Below are 27,049 nucleotides of genomic sequence, written 5' to 3' on the forward strand. Positions count from 1 at the left end.
ATACACAACTCACTATAGTGCGATTGCGGTCAAATACCTGGCTTGTACTGCATAAAAAAAACAATACATAGGTACTACAAACAGATAGTTTACAAGATGAAATGTTCACTCTTGGGAAATACTTTAGTATCTCTAGGTCTTTTTTATCTTGTTTTATCTAACCTAACAAAGTTTTCCAGTGATATTATTTCCAGTTTCTTTTGAGACCGTGGACCAGTTAGAAGACAAGCTGTGTAGGACTTATAATTAGTCACTAAAACTAGAAAATCTCATGTCTCGGTATATACCTAGGCCCTAAATAATAATACCTTAGATTTAAAGCCTGTGACCAAAAAGTTTGAAAACATCGCGGGTAGAGCAGGCGGGAAAGCGTTCACTTCCGTTTCCGTATCCAGTGGTTCTGATTGGCTGTAGTAAAATCCTATCCGCCAATGATAATACAATCGTAAAATTTTGACGAATCACAAACCAAAAAGAACCTAATCACGGGCTTTTGTTCCGCCATCTTTAAGAAATTCGAAAACCGAAAGTCACGCGATTGGTCTTTAGCGAGACGTCATTCTAATCGTTTGACGGAGTTGCGCAAATCAAAGTAAATTTTTGACTCTCACTCACTCATTGCGGCTGCCATGTTTTTTTTCATGTGGGGTGTGTGTGTGTATTGAAATAACATGATAAATTAACCCCATTTATACTGATACAGGTGAGACTTTTGATATTTATTGTTTGTTTACGTGCCAACGCGGAAGTACGCTGCGCGTCCTCAGTGAAAGTGCATCATGTAATGCTGTCGCCTTCTTGTGAAACTGCATCGTATTCTCTCGATGTTACGAGTATGACTCAGTGCAAAACGTAGATAAAAGATGTACGTGCCGCGCAAGATCTTTGTTGATTGATAACAAGCGAGTACAAACTGCTAACTCGCTGCAAGGCCTCTGCCCGTGTTTCTTCCGCGCTTATTTTCTTGCCATGTCTCGAGTGACGTTTTGGCGCCATCGACCCATTTAGCGCGGCGGGGCGGGCATGGCTTTTCACGAAATTCTTTGTACTCATTGATAGCAATGACCTTTGCATGAAAACAACCTACTACGTTACTACAACTTTTGCGTACATTTATCTTTTCAGAAGGGGTGCACCAAGTGCGTCATTTGTTGATAGCTAGTGACAATGCGATTGCACATAATTAACTGAATTCGAAAAAGATTGCCTTATAAAAACGAACCACTAGCAAAGAACAGGCCAAAGAATTTAAGGATGTATTAGTAAAGAGGCGTAACAAAGGATCGATTTTTACACACGGCCCACGGCAATTGATAATGGACCCTCGATTTCTGAGCATGATGATGGTGTTTGATAACGGCAGAAAGTATCCAGGGCAGAATGCGTAAGCATAAAAGAGGGAGCCAGGCGGACGCCTGCAGGCCTGCCACGTCCAAAGAACTTCGACAGACTCCACACTCCACCATCTGATACCCACACACTTCGTACAGGTAGGTAACATTTTATTCTAAAAATAACTAAAATTCCTCACATACCCCCGTCTTGTTTTCTTCAAAGGACAAGACATTGAACTTGTGTAAAAAGCCTCATAATTCCATCTGTAATCATTCTGTCATGATAAACTAAAATTGATATTATTGATAGATTTTAATATTATTGGCCTTTCGTAATCATTTTTAAGTTGTATCATAAAAGAGCACTTTGTTTATTAGGGTATGCATTAGATAAAGACAACAATTAAGAAGGATAATTTGAAATGAATTAAGTCAATGAGGAAGAGTATTAGTTAATTATTTGATATTAATATATTTTAATCGATTAGAAGGAAACTAACTATTTTGTGTGTTTTCTACTATCTCAAGAGGATAATGCAGTGCTCGGTAATGTTGGGACAAGACCATAACAGTGGGAATGTTAAAATGAAGACCGTTAACAGTTATAAGAATCCTTACAAGAAGGTCGGTCCATAGTTTTGATCTACGTAATTTCATAAGCCATATTACATATTGGATTTTGAAACAAAGGCTGAGATGCACCACCTAACTTGGACCGTAACCATAACGTTAACCGGTGTTATTTTGTATGGAGTTTGACAGATTTGTGCGTTAAAGAAAGATGGTGCAACCCAGACTTAGATTTGTGTAGAATCATTAACATTTCACATGAAATATTGCTTATGAAAAGGCTAGCTGTTACATTTTTTGTTCCTTTTGGTATGGCCGCACTAGTTTGGGAGTATTGTATTCTTTTGTTCCATTGTTTGAAGCTATGTATTAAATACATAATCATTCTTTATAATTTTGCACCTTATGCACACGCAGTTTGAGTTGCATCCATTGTCAATGTGTTATTTATTTGATTGAATAATGTATATAGAGGTATCTTTGATTTTTGTATTTCAATTTCTAGATTATGTAGTGGTCAAGATTAATGAATTGTGGTTTCCTTAATAACTAGATAGATATCCCTCTACTTTTACAGCACCATTTAGACCTAATTATTAGCTCAGCATGAATGGTTTATTTATATTTATTTGTAAATTCTTCTGGAATGTAGCTAACATTGTAAATAATTGATTAATTACTGTTGTTTTGGATAAATATACTGCAGTAAAATAATTTTATTGGCTGAAAACTACTCTAGATTACTAAACAGATGTTTGTTTTTATTTTTATGTTACATAAATACAACATTGATAGACAGTAAAGTTAGTCAAAACCTAATTATTGTTTGTTAATGATTGTAAATTAAATAGTCAATTACTGTTCTAAACATTGAGTCATGTAAAAACCAGCTCCTTGCTCTCAAATCTGTTTCTCTATCAATAAACACACAATTAATAGTTGAGTAAATGCAGCCGGCATGTTCTTCGTGCGTGCCGTTTATGACATAATCACAGATAACACTACCGCCGGCAGCACTTTATAATGTGCATCTACTTCTTTCCAGGAACCGAACCTCGACATAATCGTTGACCAGCTGTGCACCAGACTTCAGGACATCAAGGACCAAGAAGCCGCGCCACAAGTAGGCATGCCCACGTGTTCCATCGAACAAGCGGAGGCCGTACGTCGATATTACGCTGCGTTCCCGGCTCTGAAGAAAGGGCGAGAGTCGCCGCTGCAGTACTACCTGCCGCCTCCGGCCTGGTGTCGCAAGCCCGATCCGGACTTCAAGGACAAGATGCAATGCGAACTGCCGCTCGCTAAGGAAGCCAAAAACAGGAAGCTGTCTTCGGGAAAGGAACGTCGAAATTCGTACCACGGTCAAAGGAAGAGCAACAAGAAACGCTGCAACAGTTACAGCAGGTCCTTCGAAAGCAAAGAGAGTCTGCCGGAGTGGGTCACGCACGAGGGAGTCTGGGACATGGACACGCAGGACCCCGTCAAGGAGTTCATCCGGGCCATCGCGCTCGACGAGGGCTACGGCACCTGCGAGAACACCGTCACCGACGAGCTCAAGGAGATCGCCGAGGTCAAGATCCGCATGGACGACAACGTGGTGCCCGACTGGGACGACAGCCTCGACCTCGACGCCGACTGGGTCATCACCGAGGACCTCAACCACCCGAAGGTGCGCACGCCGATGGAGGAGGAGCTGTACGCGAAATTCGAAGCCAAATTCGATCGCAGCATCGAGGCGCTGTGGTCCAAGGACCAAAACACGCCCGACGACGAGTACCAGGATCTCCCGATCGACTTCCAGGACCTGCTGTCGTCGCCGTCGGACGGCCTGTTCGCGGGGCCGGCGCCGGCCTCGCCCGCGCGCGACTCGCTCGCGCTGCACGACCGCCTGCGGCCGCTCAACCTCAACGAGCCGCGCGAGCTGCAGTCCTTCGCGCTGTACGAGGGCGAGGACATCTACGACGCGCTGTCCTGCGTCGCCGGCACGCTGCGCTCGTTCTCCGCGCTCAACCACAGCCGCGAGAGCAGCGGCTTCGCCGAGGTGCCGCCGCGTCGTCGCGCGCGCCCGCCGCCGCCGCCGCCGCCGCCCGCGCCCGCGCNGCGCGCCCGCCGCCGCCGCCGCCGCCGCCCGCGCCCGCGCCCCAGCCGCCGCGCGAGGACCTGCTCACCTCCGCGCGCACGCACTTCCGGCCCATCCGCCGCGAGCCCGACGAGCGCGCGCGCTACGCCGACGGCGACACCTTCGACATCCGCGGCGAGCTGGAGCCGGTCGAGTTCACGCGCAGCGCGTCCGGCGGCGTGTACCTGGCGGCGTCGCGCGAGCGCTACCTCGAGTACCGCGGCTGCAAGACGATCGACTACGGGCGGCTGAATCTGACGCCGGCGCAGCGCTGCCCCGACTTGGAGGACCCGGGTTTTCGGCTGCGGTTTCCGCTGCGGCAGGCGGACGCGGCCGTGCAGACGGAGGCCGAGGAGGAGGAGTGCGGGCGCGCGGCTAAGAAGAAGCGGCCGGCTGACGGCGCAGAATGCGCGCCGGACGAGGCGCTCGAGTGGGAGGAGTTGTTGTCGGACATCAGCGCGGCGCACGCGCAATACGCCGGAGCGGGAGCGGGAGCGGGCGCGGACGAGGGCGGCGGCGACCGCAAGCGGCGGCACAGCGCGGCGCTGCGCTGCGGCGCGCCCTGCTCGCATCCGCACGCGCGCTTCCTGCCGTGCTGCTCGCTCGACCGCCCGCTCACGCGCTAACGCCGTAGGTAGGCCGCCGTCGACGCCGGGTCGATTCTTCTGCGCTTCTGTCGGTGACTCGCCGTGGTGTTCCGTTTGCGAGAGATGACGCGCCGTCTCGGACGAGTCGATGACGTGTATCCGATAGAACGAGCGGCCCGTTGTCGATGCCGTCTGCACTGTTTCCGCCGTTACCCAGTTCCGAGCTGAGGTGGAATTGTGTAAAGCAATCGTAACCATTTGACAATTCATAACGTACGATAAAGTCAGTTATACAAAGCGTTTGACAGAATAATCGTACGTTATGAACTGTCAAATGATTACGATTGCTTCACACAATTTCACCTCTAGTCCTGAACTAACATTCACTGGTTGAGGGCGGAAACGCTGCTGAAACTGACGCTACGGCGAGTCGTTTGCAGATTGTGAATCCGTTGGATCGATGTCCATCGTGTCGGAAGCGGGACTGACGCAGCGCGGCGACACGCGTCGCGAGGCCCGCAGCTCTCGACTATTTTGTGGCTCCGTTGGGACTTCGACTCTTGTTTAACTTTGCAAAGTTTCCGAAATGTTCCGAGATCCGCGGCGATGTCGGTTCCGTCGATAGAAATCGTTTCTTAGTATTAAAATTAAGTAAAACAGGATTTTATCGTGCATACTTAATTCTAATGTTAGTGAGTGGTGGAGGTTTGGAGAATAACATCTGTTTTTAAAACTCCCGACTGACGCGTCGTTAATTCTCAACTTTGGTTAACCAGATTCGCGTTAATTAAAACTTTGCAAAGGATGTAAACGATTTGTTTTTTTTTAAGTTGACTGTTGCCACTAGGTAGCTGAACAGAGCTGTGGGTGATAGTACTGAGACATTTAAAAGTAGTAATTTAGTTTTTCCCCCTTTAACCGCTTATATTTAAATATGGCAAAAGCCGTTCGATTTGCTTTGTTATTTACATTTTACTGTACGCAGAAATATCGATATTAAATGTCTCGGTACTGCGTTCGATTAGCACTCTGAATATTAATAGGTCTACGCGATTTATTTGATTGTCGGGTGTGAATGTGGCAGTTTGATCATAGTGGCTTATTTCGACGGTCGCCTGACACGAGTATAGTCCACAGAAAATGGGTGTTTATCGACTTGTAACGATCGATTCGTTTTCCCACTGTCTGGCCGCGCGGCCTTCAAACAACTAGCGATTATTACGCTATTACTGTGTCAAGGCGACTGAGTTTTTTTCTTTTCCTGAAATATCTAACAGCATAATACTGTATTATATATTCGCCCTGTTTCATTGATCATATTATTATTGTTATTTAAAGTTTAAAATATATTGTGGAGAGTTGAAACATGCTATAGAGTCGAAACACTTCGACGCGTTCAAGTGGCATTATATGGAAAAGTTAGCAATAATAGTAGGATTAGCAAAGCCTGACTCGCTGCGTCCTCCGAATGGCTTAGATGTGGTACAAAGGGCTAGAGAAGTGCTAACATATCTTATGATTGTAGATATTGTGGGAGGAGTATACATGTAACATTAATTTAGTTCAATTTTTTCTCTTTAGAGATTTCATATTAATGTAGAAATGTTTGATGGAATGCTTTCGCTTGCGACATTATCAACAATATTTGGTAAAGATTGAATAATGTTCGAAAGTGTTCGACGCGCGACTCGTAACGATCGACATGAAATTTTAATAGACATTTCTGTAACCAAGTTGATGTATTAATTTGAAAGTATTTTGTTTTATTAATCGGTAATTAAAAATAACGCATCTAAACGTCAGCATTCCAAGGCGAACATGGGACGATTCTAATATAATTCTTACAATAATATCGTCCAAAGTTGTTTAAATAATTTGTTAATGTAAAACGTAGATAGAGCAGGTATTTTTTATTTTTGTTAGTATTTTTTCGTTTACGTTTTCTGGCCGATGAAATTCTTCAAAATTTTCGCGGTATTTAAATTATCTGTTTTCCGTTACTACATAGTTGTGGAGGCGATATTACGCCTCGGTGTTAGCGGACAGTAGTGGACGGTTTGTTTCGTGGTTTGTCCAATATGTCTAAGATTTACACGCGGCGATTTTATTGAATAGCCGTTTTATATAACGTAGGGCGGCGCGCCCGCCCCTAGCGTAGTTCGAGGTGTCGTGCGGACAGTGGAAGCCGGGCCGAAGCCCGCAGTGACGGACGGACTATATTATATTGTGCCCTTCGATTATTATGCGCGTCGACACTGCTCATAACCGCCGAAAGATGATTTTCAGGAATCGTGATACAATTTACTTTTGATGGAACGTTTTGAAAGTGTTTATTTGACAGCCGGTGCTTATGATCAGTGACGGCGGAAATTGTAACATAATTTACAGCTCCAAATATGGATTATAACAGTTCATATAGGCGTAACTGTTATTATAGTTTATGTAAAGCATAAGAAGTGTATATGTTATATTTTCGTATATTTTCGTTTTATATGGGGCGGCTGCGCAGGGCCTCAGGGCTGCCGCGTCGCGCGTTGTCACCGGCCGCTTGCCAGCCCTGTGCAGAACCCCCCTACATACTTTATTTATTTCACTTGAAGCCTTATCTAGTTACAATTTCATATAAAATTTTAATATTCGTGCAAACTTTGCTACTAATGTGTCGTGTTTTATATATTTATTTTTCTGTAGTGTGATTTACTTCTGTTTGTAATAACTGAAAACAAGAAAAAAATTAAAAAAATGTCATTGCAAAATTTGCATCAGAAAGGCTAATTGTATATATGTATTTAGTATATCGTGAAAATAATGTATAGACATTTTCAGTTTAAAAATTTTGTTGTTACACTTTCGTTGATATCCGTTGTTACTTCTTTATCTGGAATATGTTTTCTATGTTTATACTATTAGATGAAAATAATTTGTTGTCGCCACCAATAACTACAATATTTCAGATACTGAAGCAGCTTTTCTGTTTAAATTACGTCGTAGAATGGTTGGGTATATTTTAAACTTATTCAATGTTCATTTTTGCGTGTCACGTTAATATATTTCATTTTCTGTCATAAGTTCATATTATATTGTACTTATTCTATTAACGATATTTGCTAAATGATACCTCGATAAAAAAATGAAAATCAAAAAAAAAAATGTTTAGATTCAAGATTGCATATAATATTATGTTTGATTAGTAATTAATCTAATGTAATGTGCCTATGCACTTGTTAATCTGCGTGATATCCGAAACAACTGTGGATAAAGAAATGTTTTTGTCAACGCTCGTTGATAAACAACAGGTACGTTTGCAATGGGGACGACGGGGGACACTCGCTTACTGTAACGAACGAAAACGCGCCATTGCAAACTTGGCGGTGCGACTCCAATAGAACGATTAAAATGTATTGGATTTACGAATCGACAATTGTAATATATTTTAGTGGATCTATTGCTGTCGCATACGTTGTATTATAATACATTTTAAAATAACTCTCGTCCTCTTCGGCCAGAAGATTATGTGCCTTGAGCCGACGTCAATGGGAGTTATTTTAAAACGACGTCCCCGTAATTATAGTTAACTTTAACTTTGTAAGCCACTCGATGACTAAGTGGCGAGAGCTTTCAGTAAATCGATATCTATTTCAATAATAACACAATATTCGACAGCGATGGATTCTTTGTTTGTATCTGTGAGTTGAGAGCAGAGCAACACGTTTCTCTAAGAACTTTTGGACACGTAGCTATCCAGCACACGTTTAAAATCTATTATATTACAAGAAATATTTGCATGTAGTAGTGATTGTTAAGTAAAAATCTTGTAACGCTCTCTCCTCGAGTAACAAGTTAGCTTGTAACCGATTGCTACGACGCCCTTGGTTACATGCACATTTGTTTACATTTCATATCAAATTATATAATTTTCTTTTTGTTTTTGAAATTTCGTAAATTCATTAGAAATAAAAAAAATGTATCTTATAGGCCGGGGTAGGAGCAGTCAAGGGATTTCACCTCTTCATTTTTGCCAATCGGAACATTTCCTACTAACTTTATTGTAACAGCACGGCAAAACTTTCCACAGACTATTCGATTCACTTTTTATAATTTTAATTATTGTAATTGCACACGAATGATTTTTATTTTGCATTGTCACAAACATTGTAATTAAAAACTAGAAATACATAAATATGTTAGTGATTTAATACCTACTGTTCGATAGATTGTACATTTCTATTTGAAATTCCAAGTCGTTTGATTAGATTAGAAGTGGTTATCCCTGAAAATAGTTACCATTTTCATATGTTAGGTTGTGCTCACTACTCTGGTACTTGCCACCTGTGGGAAGAAATAAAAATAAACAATCCACAATGCGCCTTTTATTTCTAATTTAATATTCCACGTTCCTACATCCTACACCCTTGCCTTTTTTGGAATGGGTTTTTAGGGTAATTCTTAGAAAAGTTCGTAGTGTCTCGAGACGGGGCGTGAATTAGAATAACAATAAAAATAGTGGGCGAAGTTGCTACTCGAGTCAAAAAGCCAAAGCCAAATCGACGGTGGCGAGTGTTCGCTCCTTGTCTGGCGCGCAGCGAGGAGCGAGAGGGCGCTATACAAAAACCACGGTTTACACTTTCATCTATTGAAATGCACGCGGTACCCGTCGCGAGCGAGACACGCGGGCCGGTAACAGTGACTGTCCGGTCTTATCGTGAAACAAAAATAATAACTCAAACGGACAGTGATACGACTGACTTGTGATATTTAGTGCTTGGGACACCATTTGTGAGTGCCGAAACGAACTGGACTGTTGGTGCTTCCAAACTGAAAAGCCGGTGTTTTACTGTTTGTTTTGAAAGGTAAGTGCATTCATATTATGTTTGTTTTAAATATAAGGGCTTAATGTAAAAGAAGTAGGATACTTTTATTAATGTTTTCTTTGCCGCCACTGTGCTTCTGAAACTGTAATTTGAAAGCTTAAAAGCTCTTATTAACTGTCGTGTTTATATCCATGCTAATAAAGGTTCTTTTCATCATACTAGTCTACCAACACTATTTCAAATATGTAAATCTACGTTACGCCTTCACATATTTTGAGTAAAGTAAAAAAATCGCCAACCAGTTTATGAATGAGACGAAGACGATACGCGCATTTAAGCTCACAGGTACAGGTAACATTAAGATAAAAATAATTATCATTATTAAACTTTCAATAACCCGTTAAATCAATAAGGAGGACAGTTCCCTGAAGAATTTTCTAGATTATCTCGTTCTCAGAATAACTAACAAGCTAAAGGAACCCCGAATCAAACATCCTCGGAACAGCAAGCGCCCACTCTAGCCTTATAAGGAAACTTTACAGCTAGGCTTGATTTCAACTTGTAATTTAGTTACAGAAGTGCAGAATGTGCAATCAAAAATGAAGGATTTGAGGGAAATACATCGTGTAGGTAATACTTTTATGTAACACTGCACAAGAACTTTTGTTTTATTATGCGGAGGCTGTATAGCAACATGTAAGTACCTACTTACTGTAAAAATATTTCATCAGTCTCCACTTCGATTGTCCTATAGTAAACTACGATGCATATTATAATTAATTACTTATGTATGATGTATTAATTTATCATCAAGTCTCATTGGGGGATTTCAGCCATAGGACGTCCACTGCTGAATACAGGCCATGTTCAGCAGTGGATGTCCTATGGCTGAAATGATGATGATGATCAAGTTTTAAAATCTATTTTATACTAAATTTCATCTAATTCGGTTCAGTGGGTAAGGTACCAGAACAGACAGAGTTACTTTCGCATTTATTACTAACATGGATAATTTTCTGGACTTAGGCCTTTAACCGCTTAAAAAAGGGGTTCTTTTATAGTCCTAGAGCTAAATACACAGAATCCAAGGCTTGTCCTAAACAAGTATAGCCGCGTTGTTCTCACAGAGGTCTAGTTTATTTATGGAGTTATTATTGCTGTAATTGGATCTGTATGTCAGTGTCTTCCACTGCAATTAACAGATCAAGTGATTCCGAAACGATTGTCGTAACCCGCGTTAGTGGTGGAGGCGAATAAAATGAGTTTTAACTAAGTCAATTATTTCCTAGCCACCTACGTTATTAGTTATATTAAGTTAAATATGATTTATTTACATAAGTAAAATACTTGAGAAGTTAAAAATCTGGATTTTCTGACCTATTAAGTGGTACCTAATCTAAAAAACTTCGTTTTGTAACGATATTGAAAATATCTAAGGAGGCAAGATTTGAAGCACAAAATAATGAGCCATCGTTTCCTATTCCCATATTTATTTTAAAAGAGTTATAAACAACTATTGTCCGAGTCGTGAAAGCTTTAAAGCTTTTGTGAAGTGAGATCAAAGAAAAGCTCAACACGTCTGAGGCGGACTTGACAACGAAAGAAATTTGCGTGAAATGTTTGTTGTCCAACACGGACAGTTACAATGGCAGTTCGTGTTTTGGGTATTATAAAACCTTTTGTAAATATAACTAAAGGATTAAAGGATTACATCACTGTAAGAAGCGGTTTTAAATGTAGACTTAAGTAAGCTCTAAGTGAAATCACGAAGCTTAAAAAGTGTAAGTAGGTACTTAATATTAATAGGGGGATACCACCAGGTACTTTTTATGAGCTTTCAGAAAGCTTTTTCATCGTACTAAGCTTAAGCTATCCATTTACGCTATTTTTTTACTTAAGTAGGCTTATTTCTTAACGTAACCGTTTGGTAAGTTATTTGATGAAATGATATTCGTTCGTTTTAGCATAATGACTTCTACTGCTGAAGAACTAGAGGCCTCCCCCAAGGATTTCCATAACAACCGGTCCTGCGCTGCCCGCATCCAGGTTCTTCGACCTTCACCATTTTTTCGTCCACCCATTACAACTACTATACTACCATTTTAATTAACTAATGTAATGAAATTCATTGTGAAGTGTCCTGTTCTAAAGGCTGCGTTTTGGTCGGTCGTGATCGTGGAGCGTTACGGTTATGGTTGGATATCCACTTGCATAATTACTTCATAGGCATGTGTCCATTTTAGGTGGCCATCATGAAGCTATCCCCTGGCCTATGACGAACGTCTTGTGAGTTGTGATCGTCCAATCACCCTGCATTATTCAACTACTTTTCGCCTTAACTTCATCAGAAGATTTAGGGCTTTTTCAGTTAACTAACGTGAAGATTACTGCTTAAGATTCCTAATTGATCAGTGACATTAATTAAAGGATAATTCAGTAAAAGGAACTGTCGACATTTTTACAGCGCTAGTCTTCTATGGATGAACTTCCGTAAAAGCTCTGGGCCTCTCCCTCTTGGCAATCTTACCTTGCTCAATAATTCGAAGCATGGAGCAGTTTTCCTAATGAATTTCTTAAATATTTAAGCTTACTGACGTAATTCGATGTAACATGTTGCGATATGGCTTTAAGACCTTGCAATAATTTTGGCGGGTTCGAAGCAGGTCACCGCCTACCGCTTACCCAAATGGAGGTTTATTGTCCACGCAGGACCCACCTGCAGGCTTGCACGCGTCTTGGAAATGTCCTAATCGTGCCCAATTATACTATTCCGACTTCGTAAGCCATTTTATTGCCTATAGATTGGGGCAATACCTAGAACAAAACCAAAGTTAACAGCAAGAATATAAAAAAATCAAGAACTTGTACAATATTACGATTCTATTCATACTCCTGTATTCACAAACCTTACTATGAGGTCTCACAGTGTGCGTGGGTGCACAGAGTGACACATGAACCAATCACAGAGCTCTATTCAAGGCTGTGCGATCATTTGCTGCTTCACTTAAGCATCGTTTGTGAATACGGGCGATGTCTCTAGATAAACATGTAGGTAAGTAAGTAGGTAGCTATTCCTAGAAACCGGATTACGGCCAAGATCAAAGCAGTAGGTTTCCGATCGAGTCTTCGCTTCATGGCTGCAGGAGCCATTCACTCGGATACAATGTTACAGCCACTCGATACTCGTAACTGAACACTGCAGCGAAAGACGATAAAAACGTGTTGGGTTTGGTATCTGATGTGTCGTAAATTCACACCTATAGGTATTCGGGACAAACAAGACTTCAATTTACCTTACTTGTATATCAGATAAAGTATTATTACAGTAGTTTTTTATTTCCAAATATTATGATAAGAGATCAATGTTTGCAAAAGCTTTGAGCTTACGATTGCTGCTGGTGGATTATTGATAGATTGATGACGGTTGTCAAATGACAAGGTCGCTCTACATTATCATACTGTCAATACAAAACTTTGGATTGGAAGAAGCTTTCTATTTGTAACTGTAATTGAAAATCTCTTGAGTTAATACGTAAGTGTGTAGCTAAAAACAATGCCGCTACATAAATTATCCTTTCATTTCCATAATATCATTTTGTTGGCACTGTTTTAGGTTATTGAAACAACTCCGTCTGTATGTTGCTGTAACGTGTCTCGGGGCAATACCAAAAAGTAAATAGTCTTAAACGACCATTTCTGCAAGGTGGCACGGAATTGGAATTGCAGACACCATTGCATTGCATTGCCATTACCGTTTAGTGCAAAACATGAGGTCTGACGTTAGATAGCGGTTTAACTGCAATTTCACACCTCGACTTGAACGCAATCTAAAAATATGTCAAGGAATTATTCTGCATCATTTCGTTTAATGGTCATGATTCGGCTTTTCAGTTTTAGCACATCAATCAAATGCAGAAAATCGATCAAGCATCTAATGTTATTTATTGGCTGAAGCTGATGTCTTGGAGATAAGTCCTACTAAGTAGGACCACTTATTAGCAGTGTTGGCACTAATCAATTAATTTTTTAATCAATTAATTAATTTGATTAATTTTAATCATGATTAAATTAATCCTGATTAAAATAATCATGATTAAAAAAGTAATCATAATCATGATTAATTTGTTAATCATTAATCAATAATCATTAATTTAATTAACTTGATTAACTTCTTAAATGTTCTATCGAAAACAATGTTAAAACATTGAATTCTAATATTAGATGTTTGATTTTAGGCTACAATTAGGTATATGACAGGTCATACCTAGATAAATATAAGGTAACCTAGACTGCCCCCCGCCCCCTTCCCTCGCTGAAACTTCCGGTGCAGTCTTCCGACCTCCCGTAGGAGGATATCAGTCCACTTCCCCTACCGTTCCAGCACTTACTTGCAACCCCGCACTCCCACCACCTGCCCCCCACCCCTAGCCTCCTCTGAAACTTCTGGTACGAAGTCACCTGCAGTTCTGCACCTCCCCAACACGCAAAACCTCCTAGCTTAGGAACCCCACCCTTCTATTGNTTAGGTACTTAATATTAATAGGGGGATACCACCAGGTACTTTTTATGAGCTTTCAGAAAGCTTTTCCTTCGTCCTAAGCTTAAGCTATCCATTTAAGCTATTTTTGTACTTAGGCTTATTTCTTAACGTAACCGTTTGGTAAGTTATTTGATTAAATGATATTCGTTCGTTTTAGCATAATGACTTCTACTGCTGAACAACTAGAGGCCTCCCCCAAGGATTTCCATAACGATCGGTCCTGCGCTGACCGCATCCAGGTTCTTCCAGCGACCTTCATCATTTCTTCGTCCACCTATACCATTATAACTACTATACTACCATTTTAATTAAATAAGGTTATGGAATTCATTGTGTCCGGTCCTGTTCTAAAGGCTGCGCTTTGGTCGTGATCGTGAAGCGTTACGGTTATGGTTGGATATCCACTTGCATAATTACTTCATAGGTGCTCATGTTAGGTGGTCATCAGGTTGAAGCTGATCCGTGGACTATCACGATCGTCTTGAAATGAAATCGTCCAGTAGCCTAAGTAGATACCTGTATTGATAAGTTATTTTCACCTTCACTTTAGGGCTTTGCCAGTCACCTAGGTACCTACTTTAAAACGTGGAGATATTAGTGCTCATGACAATGATTAGTGTCATTAAATTAAAACTGTCGTCATTTAACGCAGCGCTGATTCTGAACTTCAATAGGTGAACTTCCGTGAAAGCTCTGGGCTTAACAATCTGCCTTGCGAGACGAATTGAAGCAATAGAGGAATTGTTTTCGGAATCAACATTTTAAATACTGATGTAATCCGATGTAATAGGTATGTTGCGTTATGGCTGTAAGAAATTGCGGTAACCTTGCAATAATTTTGGCGGGTTCGAAGCAGGTCACCGCCTACCGCTTACCCAAACTGGAGGTTTATTGTCCACGCAGGACCCACCTGCAGGCTTGCACACGTCTTGGAAATGTCCTAATCGTGCCCAATTATACTCCTATTCGGACGTCGTAAGCCATTTTATTGCCTATGGATTGCAATACCTAGAACCAAACCAAAATTAACAGCAAGAATATGAAAAATTCAAAAACTTAAGGTTAAATTTTTATTTGTTTTTTCAAATGAAGAACAATAAGTAGGTATGTACTAGCTTCCTACATAAAAAGTGAGCTTTCTCCTTACTTCTGGGGCTAATTACTTATGCTATGCCCGTTTTCACCATCAATCCCTAATTTTTAAGTGACCTCTATGAAAAAAAAATTCCTGTTGTGTTACTATATATAGGGGCCACTTAAAAATTAGAGATTGATGGTGAAAACGGGCATTAGTGTAAGCTTTACGAAAGTTAGTATTTGACTACCTATTACATACAGAAAGGCATCTCAAAAAGAGCATGATGATGTAGAATTGTAGACAAAACTCCACATACGGTACGGTCTAGATTGGTTCCTCCAAAACGTTTCTATCGATTGCCATCTAAAAAAGCTCGCCATATTATTATGCCGGATGATACTTTCACATAGCTTGTACAATATTACGATTCTATTCATACTCCCGTATTCACAAACATTACTATGAGGTCTCACAGTGTGCGTGGGTGCACAGTGTGACACATGAACCAATCACAGAGCTCTATTCAAGGCTGTGCGATCATTTGCTGCTTCACTTAAGCATCGTTTGTGAATACGGGCGATGTATCGTAGGTAAGTAAACATATAAGTAAGTAGGTAGCTATTCCTAGAAACCGGATTACGGCCAAGATCAAAGCAGTAGGTTTCCAATCGAGTCTTCGCTTCATGGCTGCAGGAGCCATTCACTCGGGTACAATGTTACAGCCACTCGATACTCGTAACTGAACACTGCAGCGAAAGACGATAAAAACGTGTTGGGTTTGGTATCTGATGTGTCGTAAATTCACACCTAGAGGTATTCGGGACTTTAATTTACCTTACTTGTATATCAGATAAAGATTATTACAGTAGTTTTTTTATTTCCAAATATTATGATAAGAGATCAATGTTTGCAAAAGCTTTGAGCTTACGATTGCTGCTGGTGGATTATTGAAAGATTGATGACGATTGTCAAATGACAGGGTCGCTCTACATTATCATACTGTCAATACAAAACTGGAAGAAGCTTTCCATTTGTGACTGTAATTGAAAACTTCATGAGTTAATATTTACGTGTAGGTAAAAACAATGCCGCTACATAAATTATCCTTTCATTTCCATAATATCATTTTGTTGGCACTGTTTTAGGTTATTGAAACAACTCCGTCTCTATTATCTTGCTGTAACGTGTCTCGGGGCAATACCAAAAAGCAAATAAGTCTTAAACGGCCATTTCTGCAAGGTGGCACGGAATTGGAATTGCAGACACCATTGCATTGCCATTACCGTTTAGTGCAAAACATAAGGTCTGACGTTAGATAGCGGTTTAACTGCAATTTCACACCTCGACTTGAACGCAATCTAAAAATATGTCAAGGAATTATTCTGCATCATTTCGTTTAATGGTCATGATTCGGCTTTTGAGTTTTAGCACATCAATCAAATGCAGAAAATCGATCAAGCATCTATTGGCCGATGTCTTGGAGATAAGTCCATCTAAGTACCTACTAGGACTTCACTTATACTACGTACTTATGATGTTCTATAGTCTTGCTTTTACTGTTTTAATCTTTTGATCAAAAGTCAGTTGTTGATTGGGAGGCTACACACAGTTTTCGTATAATGAGGGTCTCCTGTCGTTGCTCCTACCAGCATCTCTTGAGAAGTGAGGATTTAAAAAAATGGAAATGGCTTTGGAGGGTAATCCTGCAGCTTAATTCTCCTAAAGCTTTAGGCAGACGTAGCTTTGTCCGCAATAGTAGTATTATTTATTTCGATTCCTGAAATCACGAATCCTGAAGATTGTGACGTTTTCCGTTGCTTACTCCAATTCAGTATTTAATAATCCTTTGTTCACAAAGTTATTTACGAAGATCGCAACTTCGCAGATTGTGATGACCCGTTGACTTCGCCGTCAATCAGAATATTTTGAAATTCTAACAGTATTTAGTTTTTGATGTCGTCTTCTTCGTTGGAAACGTCTTAGACGCCATTGCGCACGAGTTTGTTCACTGTATTATTTTGAGATAATCACTAGAGCAGACGGATGAGTCACGACGAGCGATCGCCAGATAGTACGCTCAAATTGACTCCTTTTGTCAAATACGCCGCTTTAGGGCCAGTGTACGTTGGACCCTATCAAAAGCTATTTAAACGCATCCGATAGATTACCCACCTTAAGATCTATGGGCTAAGATTGACAGTCAAATTGAGAATGATTCTACGATATGGTTTCGGATCGGCGTCCACTGGTTCCTTTGTTGTCTGTATCGCCGCTAAACTCGTGCCGATCGAAATATCTGTTGCGAAATCCGAAGAAAAAATGGAAGAACATTTTTATATTACTAGCGCCAAGTTCTAAGGAATCCGTAGGGCTCGAGACAGCATTTTTTTTTAAGTTTGATATACAATAACTTCAACTCTGGATCTCTTTTTAACAGACTTCAAAAAAAGGCCAACATTATGAGTCAACTGTAGAGTCTAATTTTAGAGCTTTATGAAGTTGTGTAGTACTGAATAAATTGTCTTTTAGTGATATGGCTCATCTTTAGGATTTCGGTCGCTTGATGCTATGTCTAATAACGAAATGACTTATTTTACGCTAGATAACGGCTATCCTTTATACCGTTTGTCGAACGGGATGTGTCTGACAGGAAAGCATAACTAAACCTCGTAGAAAGGGCTGACCGATATTAAGAGGTGGTCAATACACGCGTCAGAAACATGTTAATCTATCAGCAACTTCAGCAAGTTTCCCGAGCGGTACACCAAGGTTCGTTTTTAATGTCCGCGTATCATATCCTGCATTTAACCATTAGCGTCCGCTTGCTCAGATAACTAATTCGTTACAAGCCACGGTAAACTTTCACTACTTTTACTTCCGAAAGGACCTGGGCTTATTAAAGTAATTTGAGACACGATGTTTGTGTAAAAATATGAGGAGCTAATAAGAATGCTTATGGCAACATCCACATATTAACATAATGTTGAGCCACGGATTAGTAGCTTATTAAAGAACTTATCTGTACATTAACATATATCCTGCAGGTGTTTGCTTAATTAAATTACGGCGTGACATCTAAATATGTACATGATTTTTTCTGGGAAGGAAATGTGAGCACGTTTAGATCGTCGTTACAGACAAGGTTAGAAACTTGGAAGAGTCCGATAACATCGCGTAAAATTTTCCAAAGAAAATGGTACCTATATTTATTTCTCACAGAAAAGTATGGTGTTTCATGTTACTTTATGTGTCCCATCTGCGAAGTGAACCCCGGACTATAGGATCGTAAGAGTTCAACTTTCTAACAGCTAGATTAATCAGCTAAACAGTAGTTAATTTACATGTATACTAGATACACATGTAACGATTGCGAAACGTAAAGTAAAGAGAACAATGCTTCTTACATTTGATAGACTCGATTGTAATATTTGTAATGTAGAAAGAATATTGAAATTAAGTTCTCATAAGTGCTCTATATTCTAGTAGATATAAATCTAGATCTTCATGGTCCTTTTAAGTACTATCCGTATTATAACAATTAATATTTATCTACATTGTAAAGTAAGTAGGTAGGTTGTAAACTCAAAATCGAAGGAGGTAGGGAGTTTCTCACGGGATCCCGTTCGTATTGGTTTTAGAGGTGTTCTTTATTATGATAGCCTTAGGGGTTAGAATGAGAATGATGTCTCGACAAGTGTGGTCTAATGTATGTCTGCGTCGATCCTATGCCGATAGCGACATATTTATCACCTATCCGTGTAGTAGAGGCTGTCAGGGTTGCCCGTTCGCAAAAGTAGAGCAAATAAATAATCAAATATTAAATTACCACTTTAAATTAATAAAGTCTAAGGCTTTATTGATTACCACCGTATTTTGTATCTGTCTATCTCCAATAAAGAACCTTTTTCAAAGATTTCAGCAAACTGGAGCAGCTATGGTCTGCGTCACAACAAGCTATGCGCTCTAGCATCATAAAATTGTAGAGACAGGCGCTATTTTACAAAAAAGTGTAAAAAAAAGTTACTTGGGAACTTCTTACTTGACGGTGACTTCACTTTGATGTCTACCTTTTGCTAGAATATTAATATCGGTGAGATATTTACTTAATGAAGTAGAAATCGAAGGAAGTTAAAGATCTTCCGGGTTGGGCGAACGATTTCCTATTAAATTTTAATCAAGAGATCTGCCATAATACCATATAGATCCTTAATCACAGTCTCCAATTTATAATAGGTAATTAATAAAGTTTCAAAAATGGCTCCACTTTCACTACTTTCGCGAAGCTTTTGAAAAGTCATCAATCTAAAAAAGCTTGTAGCTTTAAGGTGTGCCAGGCCTTTTCTAAACGACAGTACTAATTAGTAATGGAAATAAGATACTTCTTTAATACCATAATTGTTTATTTAGTTTATGATTAGCTTGATTTTATTTAGGTATGTAAAGAAACATATACAATATACATATGTATATTCTTTACATACCTAAGGCTTGTGTGATACATATATATGTATCACATTACATCAAATCTAGAATCTCACATATCATCAGGTGCAATTGCGATCAAATACCTGCCTTGTTCTGCATAAAAAAGAGCCAAACATATACATAGTTCCAACCGCCTCACAAAAATCCCACTTGATACTCTACTATGAGATCCGCTGGTGCTATTCATAAAACAAATCATTTTTCTCAGTAGTATGAGATCTAAGTACTCTAGGCTAGTTACGCTAATGTTGATAACCTTTATTAATCGTTTTTTATAAAAAAATCTATGTGCATCGGTGGTAGCCCTGGCAGACCACCGGGCAGGTAATGATATCGGTACTAAGACTGCCTCGTTACTGCCCATGAATGTATCCAATTACAGGCATGATACTTATTTGGCAATTGATATCGTTTAGTAACTCTCGGATATTGTGCAGGTATGTATTCATTGCCTAAGGTAGGATGGATAGATTAAAACAGGTGTCTTCACGGCATTAATTACAGTCATTTTTGGAATATAATGTCCAAAGCAAAGTATGATAGAGACTATAATCAGAGTTTTCTTTCACGAGCTATTTTTGTTTTTGTTTCGAAATTCAGTGTACAACAATAATAATATGTAGTAGCAAACTTTGCATGCACCTAGTATGTATGAAAATGTAAGAAACTTAGAACTGTTTACGACTCTACGTGGTTTTAGAGCTTTGCAAGCAAGAAGAATAAAGTTTGGCGTTACTAATAATAAGTATTCTTGTCGCTCATTCAAGGTGATTTGCTTGTCTGCCTCAAAATAGGTAACTGCCTACCTACTTTATTAGGTACTCCAAAATTTGGAATTATCATTTGAAACCGAACGTTGCGACATTTCAAAACAAAAGTCGATATTCCAGCAATTGAGACGCTCAGTGGACTGGTAGAGGCGCGCGCGCAGCCGTTTTTATCGGCCGTAATAATGGCAGCCATCTAACGCCAGTGGAATGGGCAAGAGTGGAAGGAACATGCGATCGATGGTTCTGTACAATTTGTTTTACCTAATTATTCTTGTGTCGTATGCAATGTTCACTAGATCGAACAGCCGGTCTCATCGGTGTTGTGATATGAGTCTTCCAGACTACTAGAAAAACTTCTGAAACTTACAACATACTTTTCTGCAGACTGTAACACCGCAACGTGAGAACGTATACCTACTTATAGGATTATGAAGCATTTGATGTTTTAATTAATCATATCATAAAACTTTCTTAGAAATTAATTGATGTTAAATTCACACCTTAATTGGTGGAAGACTTAACCGACTCTCTTAGAAGCAGACAATGATTATTATAATACTTATTTAAAGATACTCAGACTGGCTTAACTATTTCGCTACGGACACCTAAAATATGTTCCAACAACTTCATGAGTCGTGCTTCGTTAAACTACAATCCACCCTCTATAATTTAAGCGCAGCGCTGCGCACGGGCATGGCTTTTATAAATAAAAGGCTTGAATTCCTGCGCTAGAGATTGGTGTTTATCGGTTTATTGTGAGTTCCCCGACTTTTTGTTGGCTTTTGTGGGTTCACGTATGAAATAGGAGAGGAGAAAGTGAAGCAAAGCTTTGTGGATGTCTTTGGAATTTATCGTCGAAGAATCAATACTTACTCGTAACCTAATTTTTAATAGGACGTCACCGTTCTATGGAATCAATATAATTTGTTTATCTGGTCGAAACACAAACTTTTTACTTCATTGACATAATAAGACTCATATTTTTGAGCAGACTACAATCGAAACTAGAAGAGAGGAAGGTACTCGTAGTTAGTTTCCATGTACAGGTACCTACTTAAGTAGAGGAAAATTCTTAATATAAAATCTATTTTGCAACAAATTCTAACTAATAGATCAATTTACCTAACTCTAGCGTTTGCGGACACAAAATGCCGTGTAAAATGGCCGATGTAATCCACGTTTTTTTGTTTGACCAGCAATTGCTGGGCCGGTTTATGAAAGCAAAATAGAGCATAGCAGGAAGCTATTACCTATCTTTAATTCGATCTCAGTCGACTCAAAGCCTCTGCTAGGTTTCAATAGGCTTTTTATCAAGCTAAGTAGGGTTGCCAAGTGTTATTGAAAGGAAGATGCGAGATTGTTTTTTTGCTTTGGTCAAGAGATGAAATTTTATTTTACCATTCTAGATTTTGGATTGTAGTTAGAGGAAAAGCTTAATGAAGTCTAAAATATTTACTTTTATGCAAAAAAAATCAAATTAATTTGGGATCAAATTGGCAGGAAGGCGCTGGATGGCCTCTACCAACCGGTCAATATGAAAATCATTGGGGGAGGCCTTGATCTTCAGCAGTGGATATCCTATAGCTGAAATGACGACGATGATTCGATAGTTCCTAGTTTAGGGTTAGGTAAAATCCTAGAATGAATATCTAAGTAATCTGCTATTTATAGGCATTGACGTAAATAAATAAACGTTCAACAGACCGTTGAACTGGTTATGAAAAACGGTTGAGGACTCAGAGATGATTGTAGAAACTAGAAAATATGATTATTATGTTGTCACATTGTTTATTCAAGGTTATCATCGCTTATTGAAGGCCATTTCAATTGAGCTGGAGGCGTCTTTTAGATTCATCGTACATCTATTTATTAAATGGATTGTTGCTCCTTTAAAATACTAATGGTAGGAATTTACTCGTAACGAAAATAACGAAATACCATATTAGATAGGTACCTTATCTTTGAACATCAAAATAGGACATTAGGCTATTTGTTAATATACTTTTTATCAAACTCTACGAGGAAAAGTCGCACCTCTTAGCTCATAAATTCATCTTTAATACTAATGTAATTGCACTCACTATTAATAGTTCAAATTCTTATGTAACGTGAATTAAAAAATACGCATCCACTGTCTTTAAAATCAGTCAAAGCTGCTGATCCATGGTCTGTTGACCACAGCAGAGTTAGTTTGAAGAAAAAAACTCAAAAGCAAGGAAAATGGAACTTTCCGTGAATAGAGCTCCCTAAATGATTAATCAGCGCCAGCCAAGCAGGAAAATTCTTCATGCTTGACAAGGCCTGCTGAAAATCATTGACAAGCTTTGTGGCATATTTCGTTTTAGTTAGAGGTAGGTTCGTAGCTTAGGTATTATTTATACCTACTTTAATATTTTGCTTACAGTGCAAGATTTAAAAAAATCTTAATTAAAAACTTTTTGTCTGATCTATACTGATTCTGCGTAGTTAGACATAATTTTAAACCAACTTTATTTGAAATTTCTCAATTACATTGACCTTTGAAGTGTTGCGTATGAAAATCACAGAAAATACGAATTAGGCATTAACAGAGGGATTATGTCGTACTACTAAAAATTAGCATAATCAAGCATATCTAGGGAATTCTTGGAAAATTTCGCAATCACACACGGTCATACAAGCATTTACAATTTAATACGCGACTCGTTTGACTTGAGCCGCATGCAAATTATTGTTTAATGGCTAAATGAGAGTAATTTGATCCCCTTTGACCACTTGATTATGTTTTCGTAATTACTCGAAGTGTTTTGTGTAATTTGTAAAGTCACTAATTTTAGTTTAACTTGGTAAACAAAAGTACATGTTAGGGATATCAACTACTATTTTGTGTCTAAGAAGTATAAGCTAGTAATGGCATGATGAAATAACCATACTCAAATGCAGAGAAACCATACAGTAAAGAATTAAAGGAAGATTTAATGAATGCTTCTGTGGACGCCACTCTTGTAGCAGAGTTTTGAGCTGACACTGTAGCTTTGTTGTCAACACGACAAGAAGAAAAAGTAAAGAATTAAAACTAATTTAGATATAACACAGGGTTACAACAAAAGTTAGGAATTTGCTTACGCATGTGACCCAAAAGCCTTAAACTAAAAAAGTTTCAATACATTCATTAATTAATAGATCAAATAATACGGTTTATTGACTGTAACGGATTTGAGAAACGATAAAGCTTTTTCTACAAACATCGTTAGACAAGTAACATGTCTGACAGAAAAGAAGCACTAATGTGGGAAAAGAGTCACATGTGTTCTTCCACAAATAATACACGATTAATCAACCAATCATCGCCTTCCCCATTTTTAAACAACTGTTCTCTTCCTGGAAGATATTGGCGTGTATTTAAACAGACTTCAATTGAAGAAACGGACTCTCCATAGAGCTTTTTCAGTGTTTGTTACCCGATTTCTTTGGGTTCGAAAAAAACTTAACTGGATGTTATTTATCCAGTTAAGTTTTTTTCGTCGGTAGGGTGTACCGTCCTCTTGTTCCATTAAATTACCTACTTCCGACGCCATTTTGGTGCATGTACCTTACTGTTTGGTTTTATTATAATATCTATTTGTTATTTTATTTTGTACTTGCATCGAATAAATACTTTTCTTTCTTTCTTTCTTTCCAAATAAATTCGGTATCGACACGAACGTTCTCACGAGCGGTCTAATCGACGCTCACCCTTATTGTACCACATCTCACATTCGGCGAGGTGAACAAACGACCTCGGAAGCCGACCGTTGATTTCTAATCAACATACGCCACACAATACCCGTCAGAAATCCGCAATCCGAGACACGATCGTGTTTTTCTCGTTTCTACAACCAAAATAACGTTAGTCCCCGACGGCGATGGTTGAACGAGAACAGCCAAGACATAAAGTTACAGCTTTTTAACACAAGTTACAGGTTTTCAAAAATAATTAACTAGATTAATTATACCCACCTTTGAGTAAAAATCTGACACGCCTCGAAAGATTTTTAAGCTTGTAAGCGACAAGCTTTAAGCTTCCGAAGTTCAGCAATTCTATTTTCAATTCGAAAATCAGGTTAAAATTACTTCTATCTACATGCAATTCTGGAGTTAAGAAGATTAATTTCTAGACAAAAACTGACGGTTGTTGGTTCGAAACTTGCGAGCAAAAACTACCTAAGTAATTGAGTATTTACAAGTCATAAGAGGTGAGGTAGCTCTTTTTTTTCGGCCATGTTATCTAAAATTTACCAAACATAGCCGTACTAGCACTGAATTTCTGTTTCTATCCTAAAATAATAGTGCCCAAAGTGCAGTGACACTGCCCTGGTCACCTTAGGCCATCCTATTTTGCGCTAGTGCGTTTGGAAATTTGACACACTGCCGCATTCGTGTAAAATATTGATTGGATCCGAGTGATCGATTAACACGTTGAGTGCGNAGTGAGACCTCATAGTAATGTTTGTAAATACGGGCGTTAAGCTTGTAAGTGACAAGCTTTAAGCTTCCGAAGTCCAGCAATCCTATTTTCAATTCATGTTAAAATTACTTCTATCTACATGCAATTCTGGAGTTAAGAAAATTTATATCTAGACAAAAACTGACGGTTGTTTTTTCGTAACTTACGAGCAAAAACTACCTAAGTACCTAATTGAGTATTTACAAGTTATAACGATGTAAGAGGTGAGGTAGCTCTTTTTTTCCGGCCATGTTATCTAAAATTTACCAAACATAGCCGTACTAGCACTGAATTTCTATCTCTATTCTAAATTATTAGGTCCCAAAGTTATTAGCCATCCTATTTTGCGCTAGTGCGTTTCAAGATTTGACACACTGCCGCATTCGTGTAAAATATTGATTGGATCCGAGTGATCGATTAATAAATTAATTGGTTAGACTTTTCGATCGATTTTAGTTTCGATTATTGGTAATAAACATGAAAGTCTAATGTGGGATAATCGTTTGAGGCAATATTGGAGTGTGATATGAAAGTTGCGGTATTTTGCATAGATCTATAGGTATTAAGTTTGGTGTAATTATTTGTAATTTATAGGAATCTTTATAGCTTTGAACAAAAGTAATGACTCAATTTGGGAAGATTGTTTTTTTTAACGTTTTCTCTTTGAGCTTTTTGTTTTTTATACCGAGTTTCAATAGAAAGTTTACAATACTAATGATTCGCGTAATTTTCATTGTGTATATTTACATTTTTATACATTATTTTCCAATCAAACAAAATAGAGAATACATAATAATATATGTACCTAATATTCATTCTTATTATGTAAAGTTTTCCTAGATGTTAGTAGAGTGAGCTTTTGGGAGTCTCCGCGTTTCAAATTTCAAACGAAACAAAATACTAACTACCTAGTTAGAAGGAAGACATAATGAAGTCACTAATGCGAATGGAATGCGGAGTTCATAATTTATTATTTATGAGTGTCAAATTATTGAAAATCTAGCTACTGGCCGCGAGTTCGTCTGCGTGAAATTCAATCTGTCATAAAAATCTAAATAATAACGGCATAATTTTCCTGAAATGGAGTCCAATTGACCAAAAGATGATGATATAGCCTATGTCCTTCTATTAGGTCACATGTAATTCTATACTCATAAGTAGTCATCAAAATTGATTCAGCTTCTTGAGTTAACAAATAGACACAATTTCGCATTTATATTAAGTATTTATATTCGATTAGGTATTCGGTAGCAGATGGAAATATGTAACGCAGCGGGGAGCCTTGTTTATTTATTTTACAACTTATTTTAGCTCTATAATTGGCCTTAACTNCTTCAACTTGGTAATCAGGTCTACTTTATGGCAAAGAAAGGTGTGTCTGGCATTTGTGCTGTTTCTTTTTACTGTTTTTAAATTCTATGCATACTGAGCAGTTATTTTTTTACATTAGATTGACAATAGATGATTATTATAGATGAGACCCCCCGCTTTCAGTATGTGATCTCACGCGGAAACTTCTTGAGAGAAATGATGTTGCACTCTTTAGTTCCATTTTCCTACACTTATGCACATTAAAGAGCATTTAACTTAAAAAATTTATTATCCACCAATATTACATGTTTCATCACCATCATGATCATCATCATTTTAGCCACAGAATGTCCACTGTTTTAATGTTTATATTCCGCTAACCGGACATTTTCGAAAAAAAACAAGCACCTTTATTTTTCCGCCAAGAAAATTGTTGAGTTTCAAAAACGAATTCGAAATAAAAACAATTGACAATCGGATCCATTAGCTCATGACAGCACTAAGATTCTATTTTGTCTGTTGCAGATTATGTGCACCAACTAAGGCATGGGTCAGACAGAGGAGGTTCGGCCCAGCCCGCGGCGCCGGTCGCCGGACCTGCCGCCGCTGCCGCCGCCTATACAGCCTTGCAGCGGCTTCCTCGGGAATGTGAGTACCTAGCCTTATGTAGAATTTTTTAAACAGAAAAGTGTCAATATCAATAACGTAAACTTTTTTGTTTATCATAATATTATAAGGGTTTTTTATACCTTTACTCGGGAGCATTAAATGATCAAAATAGATGCCTTGAAAAATTAGTTTAAGTAGTTATCACGTTAACGTGGGCATTTATGTACATACTACGAGTAAATGACACAAGATTAGTTAAGTTATGAATTATATCTAGAAACTTTAAGTTGATAAATTCTACCATTTATTAGAAAAATCTAAGGGCAAAGAGGCTGTTTCGTCGATGGAGAGCTAAATAATTATGAAAGTT

The 27,049-nt window shown here is 38.7% G+C and overlaps 2 protein-coding genes and 1 long non-coding RNA gene across 5 annotated transcripts in view; all 3 read left to right on the forward strand.

Moving 5' to 3' along the window:
* The first annotated feature begins 543 nt into the window (after positions 1–543).
* LOC114366762 (uncharacterized) lies at positions 544–1,491 on the forward strand. The gene is made up of 2 exons (XR_003657048.1): positions 544–703; positions 1,126–1,491. It is a non-coding gene; the product is annotated as an uncharacterized LOC114366762 (long non-coding RNA).
* A 362-nt stretch (positions 1,492–1,853) lies between these two features.
* On the forward strand, positions 1,854–8,972 carry LOC114366761 (uncharacterized). Its single transcript, XM_028323729.1, has 3 exons — positions 1,854–1,958; positions 2,950–3,959; positions 3,992–8,972. The coding sequence occupies exons 1-3, from the start codon at positions 1,869–1,871 to the stop codon at positions 4,647–4,649; spliced, it is 1,758 nt and encodes a 585-aa protein (XP_028179530.1). The 5' UTR covers positions 1,854–1,868; the 3' UTR covers positions 4,650–8,972.
* A 265-nt stretch (positions 8,973–9,237) lies between these two features.
* LOC114366751 (leucine zipper putative tumor suppressor 2 homolog) overlaps positions 9,238–27,049 on the forward strand; it is a 127,506-nt gene continuing 109,694 nt past the window's right edge. For all 3 annotated transcript variants that reach the window (XM_028323718.1, XM_028323715.1, XM_028323716.1), the window contains exons 1-2: positions 9,238–9,460; positions 26,596–26,718. In XM_028323718.1, coding sequence (XP_028179519.1) covers positions 26,617–26,718 — 102 coding nt within the window. In that variant the 5' untranslated portion in view covers positions 9,238–9,460; positions 26,596–26,616. The remainder of the gene's footprint in view (positions 9,461–26,595; positions 26,719–27,049) is intronic.

This window comes from Ostrinia furnacalis, unplaced genomic scaffold, assembly GCF_004193835.3.
Source record: "Ostrinia furnacalis isolate ACB-3 unplaced genomic scaffold, ASM419383v2 OfSCF0682, whole genome shotgun sequence".
NCBI lineage: Eukaryota > Metazoa > Arthropoda > Insecta > Lepidoptera > Crambidae > Ostrinia > Ostrinia furnacalis.